The 15,630-nt window shown below is 65.4% G+C and overlaps 2 protein-coding genes across 5 annotated transcripts in view; one reads left to right on the top strand and one right to left on the bottom strand.

Moving 5' to 3' along the window:
• The window catches only part of TMEM255B (transmembrane protein 255B), a 50,658-nt gene extending 48,977 nt beyond the window's left edge, over positions 1 to 1,681 (top strand). The window contains exon 10 of the mRNA XM_032314263.1: positions 1,479 to 1,681. Within this exon, the coding sequence (XP_032170154.1) occupies positions 1,479 to 1,658 (180 nt within the window). The 3' untranslated portion in view covers positions 1,659 to 1,681. The remainder of the gene's footprint in view (positions 1 to 1,478) is intronic.
• The window catches only part of GAS6 (growth arrest specific 6), a 31,356-nt gene that overhangs the window by 5,229 nt on the left and 10,497 nt on the right, over positions 1 to 15,630 (bottom strand). For 3 of the 4 annotated variants that reach the window (XM_032314239.1, XM_032314241.1, XM_032314238.1), the window contains exons 4-12: positions 14,366 to 14,428; positions 9,168 to 9,290; positions 8,407 to 8,529; positions 5,169 to 5,291; positions 4,264 to 4,385; positions 3,747 to 3,865; positions 3,260 to 3,449; positions 1,633 to 1,797; positions 516 to 684 (exon numbers count right to left, since the gene is read on the bottom strand). In XM_032314239.1, coding sequence (XP_032170130.1) covers positions 516 to 684; positions 1,633 to 1,797; positions 3,260 to 3,449; positions 3,747 to 3,865; positions 4,264 to 4,385; positions 5,169 to 5,291; positions 8,407 to 8,529; positions 9,168 to 9,290; positions 14,366 to 14,428 — 1,197 coding nt within the window. Of the gene's footprint in view, positions 1 to 515; positions 685 to 1,632; positions 1,798 to 3,259; positions 3,450 to 3,746; positions 3,866 to 4,263; positions 4,386 to 5,168; positions 5,292 to 8,406; positions 8,530 to 9,167; positions 9,291 to 9,632; positions 14,336 to 14,365; positions 14,429 to 15,630 lie in introns of those variants that run through there. The other variant, XM_032314240.1, reaches the window with a different exon arrangement.

Below are 15,630 nucleotides of genomic sequence, written 5' to 3'. Positions count from 1 at the left end.
GGGAAGGGCTGGTCCCACAGGCCTGGCTTCTTCCTCCTGCGCGGCCGTCAGCCCTGCTGTGGCCGGACCCAGCTCTGTGGAGAGCCCCGCGCCCCGGCAATGCGGCCGGCCACACCCCGTCCTGCTCCTCTGGGTCTTCTCTTCCCGCCAACCGTGAGCTCTGCAGCCCTGGAGCCGGCCACCCGCCCTCTCTGGACGCCGCCCCGCTCCACACCTCGCCAGGCTCCGGGAAAGCAGCGTCGCGCTGGTTCTCCGCGGCTGCTCCGCCGACCGCTCGTCCTGTCCGAGGACGACCCGCAGGTGTCCCCGCAAACCCTCCCCGTAGCTCCTGCTCCCCCCTCCCCCGCCGTCCCGGCGCAGACACGGTGGACATTTCCTTGCTGGCTCACCCCGCGAGGCGGCCCCAGGGCTGTGGGGTCCTCGGCTTATCCCGGACACCGCCGTCCGAGGAAGCGGCTTCCTGCTCTGTCCACAAGTGCGGCCACGGCCGTGCCCACGCCGGGGCTGAGACTCACCGAAGTCCAGGCTGTAGAAGGCAAACCCGGTCCCAGGGTAGAAGGACCCTCGCGTGGTGGCAGAGAAGCACTGCATCTTGGGGCTGGCCTTCACCGTCTCCTGGATGGTGGTGTCTTCACCGTTGAGCCAGTTCCAGCTCCTCACGCAGCCGTCCAGACGGGGGTTTATCTGGGAAGACAGAGAAATCCCAGTGGCTTCTGGAGACCACACGGCCACGTCATGGGCTCCCACACAGCACGGCGGGAGGCTCCGTGGCTGCTGCCACGCTGGTCAGAGGAAGGGACGTGTGGCTCAGGTGGTGGAAATCTCCTGGGAAAGGGTCAAGTCGTGGAGGCTGTTTCCCGAAAGGGCTCCTCAGGGACAGAACGCATGCTCACAGGGTCCCCAGTGGCCACACTGGGTCTGCCCACTCACGCCCAGAGCGGAAAGTGGACCGTACACCGGAAGGACATGGACAAAGGCGCACATGGTGCCTGGGACCCCCCGAAATGTGAGTCTGGGGGCGGGCGGCAGACCCCAGCACCATGCCCTGCTCTGCAGCAAACCAGGTCTCCCCTGCCTGGATTTATAAAATGGGGAGGTGTGAACAGCCCCTGTGGGACCCATGGAGTCTGATGCCTCAGGTCATCTGCAAGACACCATCCTCCACCCCTGCAGGAGGACCGGGCCAACACCTCCCACCGGGACCTCCACAAGCCCAGGACCCTCTTCTCCCACTCGTGTGGGAGTCCCCGCAGGTGCAGGGCTCGGCCTGGCCATCACACGCGGATGACGGAGGGCAGGGCCGAGGCCACGCAGGGCTTCGAGGGACGGCGAGTACTGACCTCCCCGTTAGTCTTTCTCCCCTGTGGCATTCCCGGCAGGGTTAACCACCCAAATGTTCTTGGGAATGGTCCAAAAAACTCGACTGTTCCTTTTGTTAAAGAATAATTTCATTGTGTTTTATCTCCACTGCAAAACAGGCACTTTTGTTATCGCTTCCGATGAAAACTCAAGCGAGCCTCCCAGGGAGATGGTGTGTTGGGGAAACGGCCACCGACCCGCGGCGAGTGCTCAGCACGGCGGCTGGCGGCCAGGCCTGTCCCCTGCAGGAGCCCGGGCTCCGAAGGTACTCACAGGCTGTACCAGGTCTCTCTCCTTGAAGGGAATGCCTCCCACGGTCAGGTTCAAGTGGTACAGCCCCCTGTCCAGCTGAAACAGATCCCCGGCCACCGCGATCTTCATGACCGCATCTTTGTTCACCTTGACGACCAGATTCCGGTCCAGCTCCTCTACAGAGATCTGGAGGCGACCAGTGCCGTGAGGGGGAGGCCTTTCCGAAAGGACCCCGTCGCCCCCGCGGGCCAAGCCACCCCCGAGCGCGGGGAGCGTTCGTGCCCTACACACCTCGCGGTCCCCGCTGTGACACAACCTCCCTCCAGGCCCTGACGGTCCCCCCCGCACGGGCTTCTCCCTTCATTCTGCCTCCTCCAAATGGGGCCACTTGGGGCCACGACTCTGGCCCCATCCTGGAGCTTCTCTGAGCCGCCAGGAGCTGCGTCCAGGGGCCGGGAATCCCACGGACGTCACCACCTCCCACTGCGTGCCCCACTTCCCCAAGCACAGCCGCGCCCCTGCCAAGGCAGGAGGGCGCGCGGTCACCAGGTGCCTGGCACAGACGGGACGCTGCACGCACGGACTCCGGAGCTCTGCGCTCTTCCCTCCTCTCCACGCAGGAGAATTAAAAAACCCATCTCTCTGCCCTCTGTGCGTCCTGCTAGCCCTCCGGAAGGCCATCGGTTTCCCTTCCGGTTCACGTGGGAAACATGGAGGTGCTCGGGTCAGAGTGTGGACAGGAGCAAGAGAAGGAGGGGTCAGGAGGGGAGGACAGAGGGGCTGCCTCTGGGCTGACCCTGCCTTGGGCCGCCAGTTCATGCCTTGGGTGGGCAGCTGTGCGGACGCAGGTCCCGGGTCCCAGGGTTCCTCACCTGGACACTGCCCCCCGCCCCGCCCGGGACCGCTCCTGCTGCGGGTGCAGAGCGCCTGCCCCGGACCGTGAGCACGGCCACTCTGGGAATATTCGTGCTTTAGGGGCTGAGGAAAGCAGCGGGCCTGAGTTCACAGGAGGGAGATTAGCAAACGTCCATGCTGTTTTCATTCCGAGTTTCCCATCTTCTCTGAACTTCCAGAAGGAAAAAGAATGCTTTTCTCTCAACTGCTTACTTCTGAAAGCCCACTTCCTACCAGGAGCCCCTGAGCTTCTGGAAGGTTCCTGTGTGCCCCAAGCTGCCGTGTTCTGGGCACTGGGGTACAGGTCTCATCAGAACCGACAGGTCAGGCTCTGGGTGACTAGGGAGTTCTCCCAAAGGAGACGCCCGCATGGGAACACGTCTGTGGGAACGGCGCCAGCCCCAGGAGCCGGGTCCCGGGATGGTGCGGACACACGGAGACGGGAGCCTGGCCCAGACCTCAGCCCAGGGGCCCCAGCCCCATCATGGACATTCTGAACTGGACAGTTTCTGCGGCAGGCCATCCTATGTGCTCCAGGGTGACCAGCAGCCCCCACAGCTCCAGGCAGCTGTGACCAACAACCGTTTCGGGACAGACCGCAGCCCTTGCCCCATCGACTGTGAATGTCCCAGAGCAGGGCCTCGTGTGGTGGCCACTCACAGCTGCGTGTGCAAACGCACGGGGAAATGCCAGGCCCCCCCGCCCAGGAGACGCCAACCCTGCCGGCCTGGGGGTCAGTGGGGGCCACGCTCACCGTCTGCCACATGCCGTGGTTGATGACAGGCCCACTGCTGGTGACGCGGCCGACACCATGGTAGCGGAGCTGCAGCTCCAGCCGGCCGGCCCGCAGGCCCAGCACGATCCAGGCGCTGTCCTGACGGCCTCCAGCGAAGAAAAGGACGCCTTCAGGGTCAAAGGTCCTGAAGTCGAATTCGGCGACCAGCCTAAGTGCCAGCACGAGAAACAAACAGGTGACACACGGGCAGGTGGCTCGTGGCCTCCCGCCCCAGAGTACCCAGGGCAGCAGGTGCACGGACAGCCTGGGACTCTGTCCTGGATGCCGGAGGCAGCAACCTGCGGAGGCCCAGAGCCAGAGCCCGGCTGCCGTCGCTGGGCAGGGACGGGGCTGGCCGCCGGGCCGGTGGGGGGCTACCCGGTGCAGGGCCGGGAATCTGCAATCCCGGGGAGCTTCAGGCTGGCCCTTGGGCCCCTGTGCACCCGCCTTCGCTCCCGGCCCTTACCTGGTGGGCTGTAGCCTTTTGAAGCGCAGCCTGATCACGGGCGTCCCACTGAACATGCGGCCCAGGTACAAAGACTTCACGCTTTTGGCCACATTGAAAGGCACGCAGGGCAAAATGTCCTGTGGAAAGGGAGCGAGGGCTGTCAGGCAGGGCACACCTGGGTGTAGCCCCCTCGGCACACTGCGTCAGGACACGGGGAGCCTCCCTCCCCGCTCGCCTGCCAGGCTCTGACCGAAACCCTAGGCTGTTACAGCTCGGAGACCACAGTAGTGTGCCAAGCCGGGGTCGGGCCAGCCAGTCGGGAGGCTTGGACCCCACACGTGTCCCGGAGCCTAAGCCAGCCGACAGGGAGGGCAGCACGTTCTGCGGGCGCAGGCCACCCGCTCCGCCGTGGGTGCGGAGCTGCCCTCGAGATGTCGCGCAGGGGACACACGCCTCCTGTCCTGCATTCCCACCAGCCCCGGGGACACTGGGCCCTCTCGCAGCCCCGAGAGGGACCGCTGCTCTGTGGTCACACCTCACAGGTGTTCATGTCCGGGGACAGCTTGAGGCCTCCGCGTCCGTCACAGTGGCAGGTGTAGCCCCCCGGGGAGTTGACGCAGGCCTGCTCACAGCGGCCCTCGGCACACTCGTCCACATCTGTCGCCACGGGGGAGACGGCAAAGTTCAGCATCTCTCCGAGCACAGTCGCTCACCGTGAGAACGAGCTCCAGAGCATGTGACCAGGAGGCACCCAGCCCAGGCCGCACCCCACGCTCCGTGCTCCCTGCAGGGCCGGTCAGCGGTCTCTCCCTCAACTCCTTCTTGGGTTAGAGGAGGTGGTGGGAGTAGCCACTAGGTCAGGGCACAAAGCCCGTCTATGAGGGTCTGAAGGGTCTGCGGCCATTGGCAGGTGTCCCTGGGGCTGCTTCGGGGGCCCAAGAGACACCCCCCGGGGGTACGGAGGAGGGCATGGAGGGTGTGCAGGCGGGGGCCACCCGGCTTCCCAGAGAAGTGCGGGGCAGGAAGGCTGAGAAGAAAACCCGCCCTCTGTGCCCCCCCGACACAGGGCGTGCTCGTCACCTGCCCCCACGCACAGCAGGTTGACCTGAAGATGGGCTAGAGGTCCCTGTGCCTGTGGCATGGAGGGCCCCCCAAACCTCTGCTGTGTCCTCGGCAGTTGGGGGAAGTGGCCCTGCTGCGTGAAGAGACACCTGGCATGCGCGAGCGCGGTACGCACACACACGAACGGACACGCGCTCCTGAATGTGCCCACGGCTGTGTGCACGTGCGTCACCCACGTGTGTGGCACATGCACGGACGTTCACACGAACACGTGCGTTCACAAGGGTGTGTGCTTGTTACCCACGCGTGCCGTGTGCGCAGCTGTGGGTGCTGCTCACGGTGCACGTGCTGGGGACAGTGGGCAGCGGGGGCGGGTACCTCGGCAGGCCTTGTCCGAGGAGCTGAACACGTAACCCTCGTCGCACACGCAGGAGTAGGAGCCCGGCAGGTTCTTGCAGTGGGCCTCCCCGCAGGCGCCCCCCTCCGCACACTCATCCACGTCTGTGAGAAAGAGCAAAGCCCTTGACTAGGGCCGCGTCGCTGGTCGCCAGCCCATGGTCGGTCACGGAGCAGCAGCAGCCCGAGCCACTGCTCTGGGCGGCGCTGAGCGTGGCTCCCGGGCTGCTGTCCCCCCCCCCCCCCCCCCCCCGCCTTGCTCCTCAGCCCCAGGTTCAGGCGTGGGGGCAGGCGCATTTCTGACCGGGGTCCCAGGTGACAAGGGTGATCTCTGAGCCCTGGACAGAGCCGTGTGTGTCCAAGGGTGAGCACGGGTGCACAGGAAGGTGGAGGAGGAGCCCTGGGAGCCTTCCAGACGGAGATGCCCCGTGCCGACGGCTGCCCGGGCTCCGCTTGCACCGCACTCACACCGGGTCTCCCCGACGACAATCAGACGCCACAGGGGTTCACTGTCGAGGCTCTTCCTGAGGTGCCAAGCACCCTCTCCCCTCGGCAAGCGGGCAGCCCAACCTCTGCGGTTACGACCCCGTCTCCTCAAGGGACAGAAGGGGCGTCTGGCACGTGCATTGATGATGTCCAACATCAGGGGTTCCTCACGGGGCCTCACAACTGCCCCCAACTTGTGATGACGGCAGCACACAGGCCCTCGAACACGGAAACCATAAGGCGCCCCTCATGACCGTGGGAAAAAGCCAGGGTACCACACGCGTCCTCCAGAGGCAGTGTGAATGCCACGGGGTTCACGGATCCGTCGGCCTCTGCGTGAGTGCTTCCGACCCCACAGTCCAGCCCGTGAGCCTGCCCCAAGTCCAGGAGCTCAGGAACTTTACTCCCCTTGGCAGTGGGGTGCTGGGGGGCCCAGGACAGCACTGGCCACACCGTGGGGACACCGCCCCACACAAAGGATGCCTCATTGGGGCAAAGCTTTTTTTTTTTTTTTGGTGCAAAGCTGTCTCAGCACAGCCTTCGGGGCACAGCCATGACAGCAGGCCGCCCGCAGCTCATCGAAGCCCCGTGGCACTCGCGATGGCCGAGGGACAGCATGGCCAGGACCCGAGAACCCGCGTCTCCCCAGATCCGGGCCCCGCGAGAGGGCCCGCGGCGTCACCGGGGCAGGCCGCCTGTCCTTGCCTGCTTCTCCCCCGTCAGGGCGTCTCAGGCCAGGCCCCCACAGGCAACGGTGCACTGGGCTCCGGACCCCCCTCACACGCGGCCCCAGGCCACCTTGCCTTCTCTCACACCAGCCACGGCCGTAGAGCCACGGGGGTGGGGCTGGGGTTCCGTATAGCCAAGCGCCGTCCGAGGGTCTGTGACCCCAGCCAGCACCTCGCCAACTGGAAACGCAGCTGTCCGGCTGCTCGTCACAGAGCACGGAGACGGGACGGCCCACGCTGCAGCGGGCTGTGGTGCCGGCCACGGGGCCCAGGGAGTCCACACCCAATCCTACTGGGTACACTGTGGCCACGAGGCCCTGTCCCCCACCCACCCTGGGGCCCTCATCGGCTCTCCTCCTAGGAGAGGGCCCACCGGGCCCACCTTTCTGCCACGTGGTGTGGAGCTCCCCCTGCAGCCACGCAGAGATGACGGAGGCCCAGATGCTGGGGTGCAGGGGTGCGGCACGACCCCACTCCCTCCTTCCCAGCATCTCAACGAACAGAAAGGCCGGTCTCTTCCGTACCATAGTGACAGACCTCGTGCCCCACAGCCTCCCTCGGCTGGGTCAGGGGTCCCCAGAGAAAGAGCGGACAGTTAAGAGAGAGGGTGTGTGTGCGCTGGTACAGGCAGGAACAGCCCGACTCCCGGCAGCGCACGTGGGGCACCACCCATCGTGCTCACGGGGTGTCAGCCATGCTACGGGAGCAGCGGCCCATGGCTCCCCGAAGCCGTGGGTGCATAGCCCTGCCCCGTCGTCCGGCACACGGTGCTGAGGGCAAGGGCAGCCGGACGCAGGGAGCCCTCTGGCTGTCTCACACCCCACGACTCGGTGAGTGGGCGGGAGGTGGGCTCCCGTCACTCGGCTCGCAGGGAGGCTAAGCAGACCTTCCTGCGTGGCCCCGAGGCCTTTCCCAGCAGCCACAGGCACCCACGCCAAGGGCTAAGAGAATGGGGGGCGGGGGGGCGGTCCTGGTGCGGCTACGCGCTCTGCTCAGCGCTCGCACCCGACGTGGGGTCCCCTCGGCTGCTCTCAACACGTCCTTTCCTCGGGCCGTGGCTGTGCAGGGTCTGGGAAAGGGACCCCTTGTTCTGTCCAACTCAGAGGTTCACCTGGGGCTCCGGCCACTGTGCGCCCTTGCTCCCGAGGCTGCTTCTCCCTCAGCAGTGGGGTGCTGGGGGGCCCAGGACAGCACTGGCCACACCGTGGGGACACCGCCCCACACAAAGGATGCCTCATTGGGGCAAAGCTTTTTTTTTTTTTTTGGTGCAAAGCACAGCCTTCGGGGCACAGCCATGACAGCAGGCCGCCCGCAGCTCATCGAAGCCCCGTGGCACTCGCGATGGCCGAGGGACAGCATGGCCAGGACCCGAGAACCCGCGTCTCCCCAGATCCGGGCCCCGCGAGAGGGCCCGCGGCGTCACCGGGGCAGGCCGCCTGTCCTTGCCTGCTTCTCCCCCGTCAGGGCGTCTCAGGCCAGGCCCCCACAGGCAACCTCAACTGCTCAGCACCTCTGTCCCATCCCCCGGCAGGTGGGCAGCTCGTCCTCTGCAGCCGGGCTGGCCACAGCCTGCAGACTTTCTGGGGAGGTCAGGGCGTGGGGCCCCGGGGAAGTGTGCGGGGTGGGCGTCAGAGGCCTCGTCTGCTTCTGGCCCAGCCCCACTGTCCAAGCCCCGTCCCGGGCTGTGGTCACACAGACTTGTGGAGCTGCCCGCCCCCCCCCCCCCCCGGGGCGGCGGGGGAGGTCCCCTCAGCGGGGCTGGCCGGTCCACAGATCCCGGTGAATCATCCTGGGCCGGGGGCTGGGGCAGCTCCCCGCGGCCGCTGACATGCCCGGACATGTGCTTGGCTCGGCGTCCCTCCGCCCTCTTCCCACCCCCCCCAGAGCCTCTGCAGAGGAACAGCCGACTGCCGACCTCAGCAATCTGGCCATCGGGCCTACTCTGACAGCTGCACAAACACAGGGGGAGGAGCAGAGGGGAGAGTGCGGAGCAGGAAGGGCCTTACCGTGGCAGGTCCTGCCGTCGGGGGCGAGCGCGTAGCCGCTGTAGCAGGCGCAGTAGAAGCTGCCCGGCTTGTTGGAGCAGATCTGGCCGCAGCCCCCGTTCTGCTGGCTGCACTCGTTGACATCTGGGCACAGGATACAGAGACCTTGGGGAGTGCCTGGAGCCGACACAGGACCCCCCGCAAGCGCATGGGGGAGAAGGGCAGACCTCAAGGCACTGCGGGCGGTGACGGTCCGTGGTGCCAGCTCCGTGGCTGCCAGCGCACCCGGGAGAGGCTGAGGGCTGACGGGGGCAGACCTGGGCAGGCGCAGCCAGGCCAAGCCCCACATGCGCAGCCCCCCTGCCCCGGAGTGGCTTGGCACCACGGAGAAGGGGCCGCCCGAGGTAACTGGGGCCTGGGGCATTTTTCCTGACCCCCCCCCGCCCCCCCACTGCAGACACGGAGGCTGGCCCTGAAACTCTGCCGTCCCCACAGGCCGAGCCCCAGGGGTGGCCCTACACTGGCTCCTTCCTTCCAGTCCTGCAGGAGCCAGGCCACTGGCACCCGAGGGCTCCCCCAAACGGCCAGCACCCCGTGCTCAGGCGCAGGGCCTGGAGGGGCCCAGGGGCCTGCCTGCCCCTCCCCCCCCCCCACCTGAGCGGTCAGGTCGCCGGACAGTCCCTGTATCCCCCGGGGTGGGGTGGGCTGGAAGAGGGATGGGCCATAACCACTGCCCCAGGAGCACCCCCTGCCCACATCCCGCAGCAGCAGGGCCCCCTCACCTCTGTCACAGAGCCGCCCGCCCCAGCCAGCCCGGCACTGGCAGTAGAAGTTGCCCATGAGGTCCTGGCAGACCTGGGTCCCCTCCTTGTCGCAGGGGTTCGGGGAGCACTGGTCAGGCAGGTCTGTGCCGAAAAAAGGGAAGAGGGTCAGCTGCGAGGGAGCAGTTCGGGGTGCGCACGAGGGGCCCGGCCCAGGCCAGCAGCGCAGACGGCAGCTCCAGGTGGGAGGGCCATTATGAACAGTCTGGCCAGACCCTCCTCTCGGGCCGGGAAACCCCGGCCGGCTCGGACGGAGTGGCCTCCTGCCCACCGGGTCTGAGGCAGCTGAGGAGGGAGGGGCCTGGCCGCTCAGGGAGTGGACCCAGACCCCTGGCTGGCCCGAGGGGTTGCATGAGGTACACGCCCCCAGCCTCGGGGCTGGGCGCCCTGTCCCCTCAAACCCTACCACCGACCTTCGCCAATACCCTCCCTGCTGCAGAGACATCGCCACAGCATCACTGCGTGGGGGGCTGCCCTGGCCCTTCCAGGGAGGGGCACCTGCCCGCTGGCTGGGACCTCCTTGCTCGGCGGGGGCGGGGGGGCTGTCTACCCGGCCCAGAGTGTTGATCACCAGGCAATTTAGGGACGATGGTGGACACCGTCCCAGGGAGCCTTCCCGGGGGCTGGGTGCGGGAAGAGCTGCTCGTGGGCCGCCGAGGCTCCTGATCCTAGGGACGGTCCCTGACTGCAGAGCCTGACCACGGGCAGCAGCGAGCTCCAGGGTGCCGGCAGGAGAGCAGAGCTCCGAGAACCCTCTCAGGCTACAGCTGTGCTGGGTGGACTGGGCAGGAAGGGACGCCTCTGTCCTGGAGCCGCTCGGGCAGAGAACCCAGGCGGGCTGGCAGGGTGGGCACTGGAGCCGCAGGTCGTCGGGAGAGGGCCGGCCCTGGCTCTCTGGGGCTCACCCCCCAGGGCTCCGGGGAACCTCAGAGAGGAGCGGATGCCTGACACCAGCAGACGGTCCTCTGCCTCGTCCACCGTGCCCGTCACGTGGCAGAACCGCGGCTCCGATCAGCCGGCCAGCTGTCCCTCCAGCCCTCGTGTGGATGTGCTCGTGCCTCTGTTGCTTGACAAGCTGTGGCAGCCTCTCTGCAAGGCCCGTGCGGACCGTGAACAGCTCCTGGGGGCTCCGCAGGCTCCGGTTCTGTCCTGGGCACCAGCATACACATGCCTGTCCAGACCCTGGGCGGCAAGGGGCTGTGGCTGGGGTCCGAGTCGAGGGCCAGCACGAAGGGTAAGGCGGCACCTGAGGGCCCAGGGCCGCCTCGCAATCCCCGAGGCAGGTGCTCTTCAGTGGCAGTGACAATCGTGGCCGATCCGGCTGCTCTGGGTCATTGTCACCCGAGGGCGACGAGGACGTTTCCCAGCAGCGTGGTGGATTGTGGGCTCCCAGGCTGCCTGGCTGAGGTCCGTCCCCAGACTCGGCGAGGGCCCACCTGCGGAGGGCAGGTGATGCCTGGCCTGCCACCCATGACCTGGCCTGGACCAGCCACAGGACAGTCTCACCCCGTGTCCCCTTCTCCTTGGGCCCCTCGTCTGGCACAATCGCTCCCGTTGTATTTATGAAGTGACTCGCCCGTCGGGTTCCCAGGTGACCCAGGACGTGACAGCAGCCGGCTTTTCTCTCTGCCCGAACCTACAGGGCCACCGAGAGCCCAGCGCTCAGGCCTGTGTCCATCCCGCTGGCCAGGCAGGCACACGCCACCGACTCATCTCTTCTCTCTTAAAATGACCGACGTTGCCAGGCTAATGCCAGTTTGGGCTCCACACTGCGGCCCCAGGGCTTGCTCCCGGCCCGTGGCCGCACATCCCCAGCTGAGCCGGGTCTCCGCCTCACTGGCCCTGCCGCCCCCCGGGGCTCCTGTGGTCTCCATTCCGCCGGGCTATGACCCTTGGCCCCACGGGGCTCTGGGACCTGTCACTGAGGGTCCCGATGTCAGGGACCTGCATGACGGCCTGCGTTCGAAGAACCAGACCATGTCCGTCCACGGCTTCTCCTGCGGCTGGGGCTGAGCACACACAGTGTCCCCGAGGGCTGTGTGACACCCACATGGTTGCTTTGGCAGGGCGAGGGAAATGCCTTCTGCCCGTAAGCGTGGAGGAACTGGGCGCAGGAATGAGGAAACCGGGTCTGGGAACCACGCGTCCCCCAGCTGCCGGGGGCCAGCGGGTCAGCCCTGTGGTCTCCCATGCCGCCGGACTGGCTGCCCACAGTGCACTCAGGGGCGCAGAAGGGCCAGGGAGGGTCAGGTCGACACCACAGATGAGGGGCCCTGAGGGCAGGAGGGGTAGTGTGGGGGCGGGGGCGGCCGCCGACTCCCAGCAGGAGCCCAGGGGGCCCCCAGGGAAGGGCCTGCGTCTCCACTGGCCGTATTTGGTTCAAAAGCTGGTTGTTTCAGAAGCGCAAAACCGTGCATTCGGCATAAGGGCTGGTTAACTCTAGAATCTGCCTCGAACGCCCAACCCTCTCAGTAAAACCTCAGATCCCCGCGTTCAGGGGCCGCGACCAGCTCCCGCGGGCGGCACTCCCATGGGCTCCCGCAGAACACCCAGCCCAGAATAATCCACTGTGGCTGGACCCCGTGTCCTGCCCAGGCTTCACCTCTGGCACCGGAGGAGGGGACGAGCTGCATCGGGGTATCTGGCCCTCGGCAGGGGTCCCGCAAACTCCGACAGAAAGAGCTGACACCCTCGGCGGGTACGGATGAGAACAGACCTCTGTAGCCGAGGGCACCCGCTCCCTGCCCGGAGGACACGGGGCTCCCCTCATCCTGAGGCGGCCGTGCTGCCCGTCGCGGGCCCGTAGACCCCACAGGGAGCCTCTCTCAGCGGCTGCTGATCCCCAGCCTCAAAGTCCGAGGGTGACAACCCGTTCTAACCTGGATGACAGGCTCCAGGTGGCGCCCAGGGGGCCACGGGGACGGGGCCAGCGCCCTGATGTCTGCCAGCAAAGGTGAGATGGTAATGGGAAGAGAGCCCCGGGCCTGGAGCCCAGCGGGGTGAGCACCGAGAGGCCGTGGCGTCGATCGGACGGTAACCGACAGTCAAGCACTCAGGTGCGCCGCGCTGTCTTGTGGCCCCCAAATCAGAGGGTTTTCAGGACAGAAGTGATGAAAACAGCGTGACGTTGCCAGCGCTGTCCTGCGTGCACCGAGGCCGGGGGTCTGGCTCCGGGGGCAGGGGGTGGGCAGGGTGTGCATCCTTCCTGAGCCACGGGCCTCAGGCCCTGGGCCCCCGTGAGGGTGGCGCTGCATGGGGGGGGTGCCTCAGGCTCCGGAGAACTGACCGGCACAGACAGCGGTGCGGGAGCACGTGCCCGCCCCCCAAGCAGACAGCTTGAACTCATTCAGAGCCAGTCCTCGCTGGTCACACCATCGGAACCCCTCTAAGGCCACACGATCTGTCTCGTGGCACAATGTGGGCCAGGACCGCTGCAGCCTCCCTCGGAGCCAGACCTCGATGGTTCTGCGGGAGCGCCGTTACAACAGGGGCTGCTGTCCGGAGCAGGCGCTGTCCGGAGGCGTGAAGCACCACGTAGCTTTGTATGACCTTTGGAAAGCACAACTCAAACCCAGCAGCTAGAACAGTCTAAGCGACGAGGCCACATGGTGTAAAAGAAGAAACCGGTTTAGCAAACTGACATCCTTTAAAAAATTGCTAAAAACAAAAAACCGAAATGATACGAACCTAAACTGCTACGACCCCACCCCCTAATGTCTGCCTCAGGCCCCAGTGAGGTCACCAGGCCCTTGGAGAGAACAAGGTCACAAGCCGACCCCAGGGAGGCCGAGGGAGGGGCCTGCTCCGGTTTGCCCACGAAGCACGGGCAGGGTTCTGGCCACCCTGAGTCAAGAGGTGCTTCTAACCCAAATCAGAGAGGCCGGTCTGCTCTGTACCTGTGTGGGGCTGCCCTGGGTCAGAGCGGAGCAGGGGCCTGAATGGCGGCACCACTTTCCCCTCCTCTTCCTGCGTTAAATCGATCATTTCCTCTGCTCGTCCGGGCCGGGACTCGGGCCTGTGACCGGCGGGTGGATGGGTGGGTGTCCGGACGCAGGGGCGCGTCCAGCCAGGCCAGCCGGGCCCCATGAGCAGCACCGGGTGCTCCTGACTTCTGGGCAACCCCAGAGGGGGCAGGTCCCACGTGAAATGCAGGAAGGGCCCACCCCGCGGCGGGACCGTGTGCTCGGAGCCTGCCTGCGACAGGGGCGGAGCACGCGGACACCTGGCTCGGGGCCGCGGGCAGCTCGGCGCTCAGACCCCAGCCAGGCCCACAGTCAGAGAGTCCGCTCTCCTGCGGGACACGTGACGTGACGCTACCAGCAGCACGAAAGATGCGTGAGGAGCCGAGGGAGGGCCGCGCTACTTTTAGGACAGACGGCGAATCCAGAACTCCTGCAAACCGAGAGAAACCGGCGGAGCCAGACACGGGTCCCTTGCGGGGAAAGAACACAAGGTTCTAAGCATGTGACTGTCCGCCTCACTCGCCAGTGAGAAGAACAAGCAGAAAGGCCAGCTTCACGCCTCACCGTTGACACTGAAGGAGACCAAAACGCAGAAACACACGCAGGCCCGGCAGACATGGGGGCGAGGCTGGTCACCCAGCCGTGACCGGTCTGCATGGACGTGAGGGACGGTGCAGGCCAGGGCCCGTCCCGCAGACACCCTCCACCGCGTGAGATTTGTTTGTGAAAATAAGAAACCAGGAGGAGCCTGGAAGGCGCACGCCGGCTCCTGCGGATGCGCCGGGAACCGGCAGGCGCTCTGAACGCACCGAGGGGGGGACGTCCTGCTCGGGGGGCGGCAGAGTGGGGTCGGAGCTCATCTGCGGTTAGCTGGTGTTTGTGCAAAACCAAGAGACTGTGCGTGTGAGGTGACAGGTCTAGGACTATTCCGGGAGCCCGGCTGCTGGACTAGGAGGCAGACCCAGAGGTGTGCTTGGCCCCACAGCCCTGAAAGCGTTAGCCGTCACAGGGCTTGCGTTTCTGCCTATTTAAAAAACCAAACCTCACTTGCTTAAGGGAGAAAGTCCAGTGGAAAGGGAGCAGCGCTCAGGCCAGTGTTCCACCCCCTTGGGGGGACAGCCACACCCAAGACCCCACAGCAGAGCCTGAGGTTACCCCGACCCACAGGGCTTTGGGGGACAGGAAGGACACACTTACTTTGAACGCACGAAACGAAGTCGGGGCTCTTTGTGTACGGAGATCCGTATTTACTAATGCAGTCTGCAAGAGAGAGGAAGCCCGTTATTCTTGTCGTCAGAGACAGGACAGACCTTAGAACTCGCACGTCGGGTCGGAGACCCTCTGGAAAAGGGTAATATTCACGCTTCCTGGGGCTGAAGCAACAACACAGTCCAGATCCCTTGTACACTGGCAAGCCAAAAAATGTCTTCCCCGGAAGGGCGGTACTCTGTGTGCCCAGGTGCGCCTCTTCACAGACGCCTTCGGCTACGGCCCCGAAGGATCACTGCTCACATTCAGGGAGTTTCCTGACCACAGCCAGAGGGTTAAACTTCAGTTTCAAGTGGACCCCCATTTGGAAACACTGCCCTTGATCCGAAAGTCATTCTGCTTCGGGAGCGTCGCCCCGAAGCCCCACGCACCTGACGAGCTGCGTACACACGGGAGCAGGGGAAGGTGCCTGGAAACTCGAACCTGAGCACAACAGTGTTGAGCCACGTCCCGCCTTCAGCAGGGTCCCCGGGACTACATCACGCCCAGGCGGACAAGGGCCGGGGCCGCCTGGAGGGGGCCCTGGGGTAGCTGGTCACCCTTCGCCTCTAGAAGCAAACCCCAGTACCCGGGAGCCAGGCCTCTGAGGCCGACAGGGAACCCGGGAGCCAGCAGGTTCCTGGCTTTTTAGGGCCAATTACAGGTCTACCTGGCTTCTTGCCAGATACCAACCCCGAGAAGGAACCCTAAGAGGATATAAGGCCAATGGAAAATTTACCAAAATGCACTTCACAAAATTAAAAAGGGCGACCCTGGATTAGATGTATCTTGTTACAAGCGATATGCATCCCAAGATTTCTTAAAATGAAGGTCAGGGCCTCTTTCCGATTGCCATTTGTCCCTTCACCTTCTCCCCGCAAGTGCACAGGGGCCACCCGCACGGGGACGTCCCTACTCGGTGGCCGGGGGTGTCCGTTCATACACTCCTCTTGTTCCAATGAAACAACAACGTTGTTTACTGTTCTCAGTTCTGACTGGCGACATGGCCGGTACCAACGCGTGCAGCCCCCACGGACAGAAGTTCTCTGGGATCTTCAGTCATTCTGGGAGTGCCAAGACCCGGAGACCAAAATGTCACAGACCCACTAAGTCAATCCCAGTCCCAAACAGGAAGTGAAGCCTGGAGTCCGAGCAGAGAAGCCGTTTGCCAACAATGGCGCTGGACGGAGGCTAACACGGACCCTGGGGCGTGA

This window comes from Mustela erminea, chromosome 15, assembly GCF_009829155.1.
Source record: "Mustela erminea isolate mMusErm1 chromosome 15, mMusErm1.Pri, whole genome shotgun sequence".
Classification (NCBI taxonomy): domain Eukaryota; kingdom Metazoa; phylum Chordata; class Mammalia; order Carnivora; family Mustelidae; genus Mustela; species Mustela erminea.
Note: the sequence above shows the minus strand (reverse complement) of the source record. Positions and strands in the feature narration are given on the sequence as shown.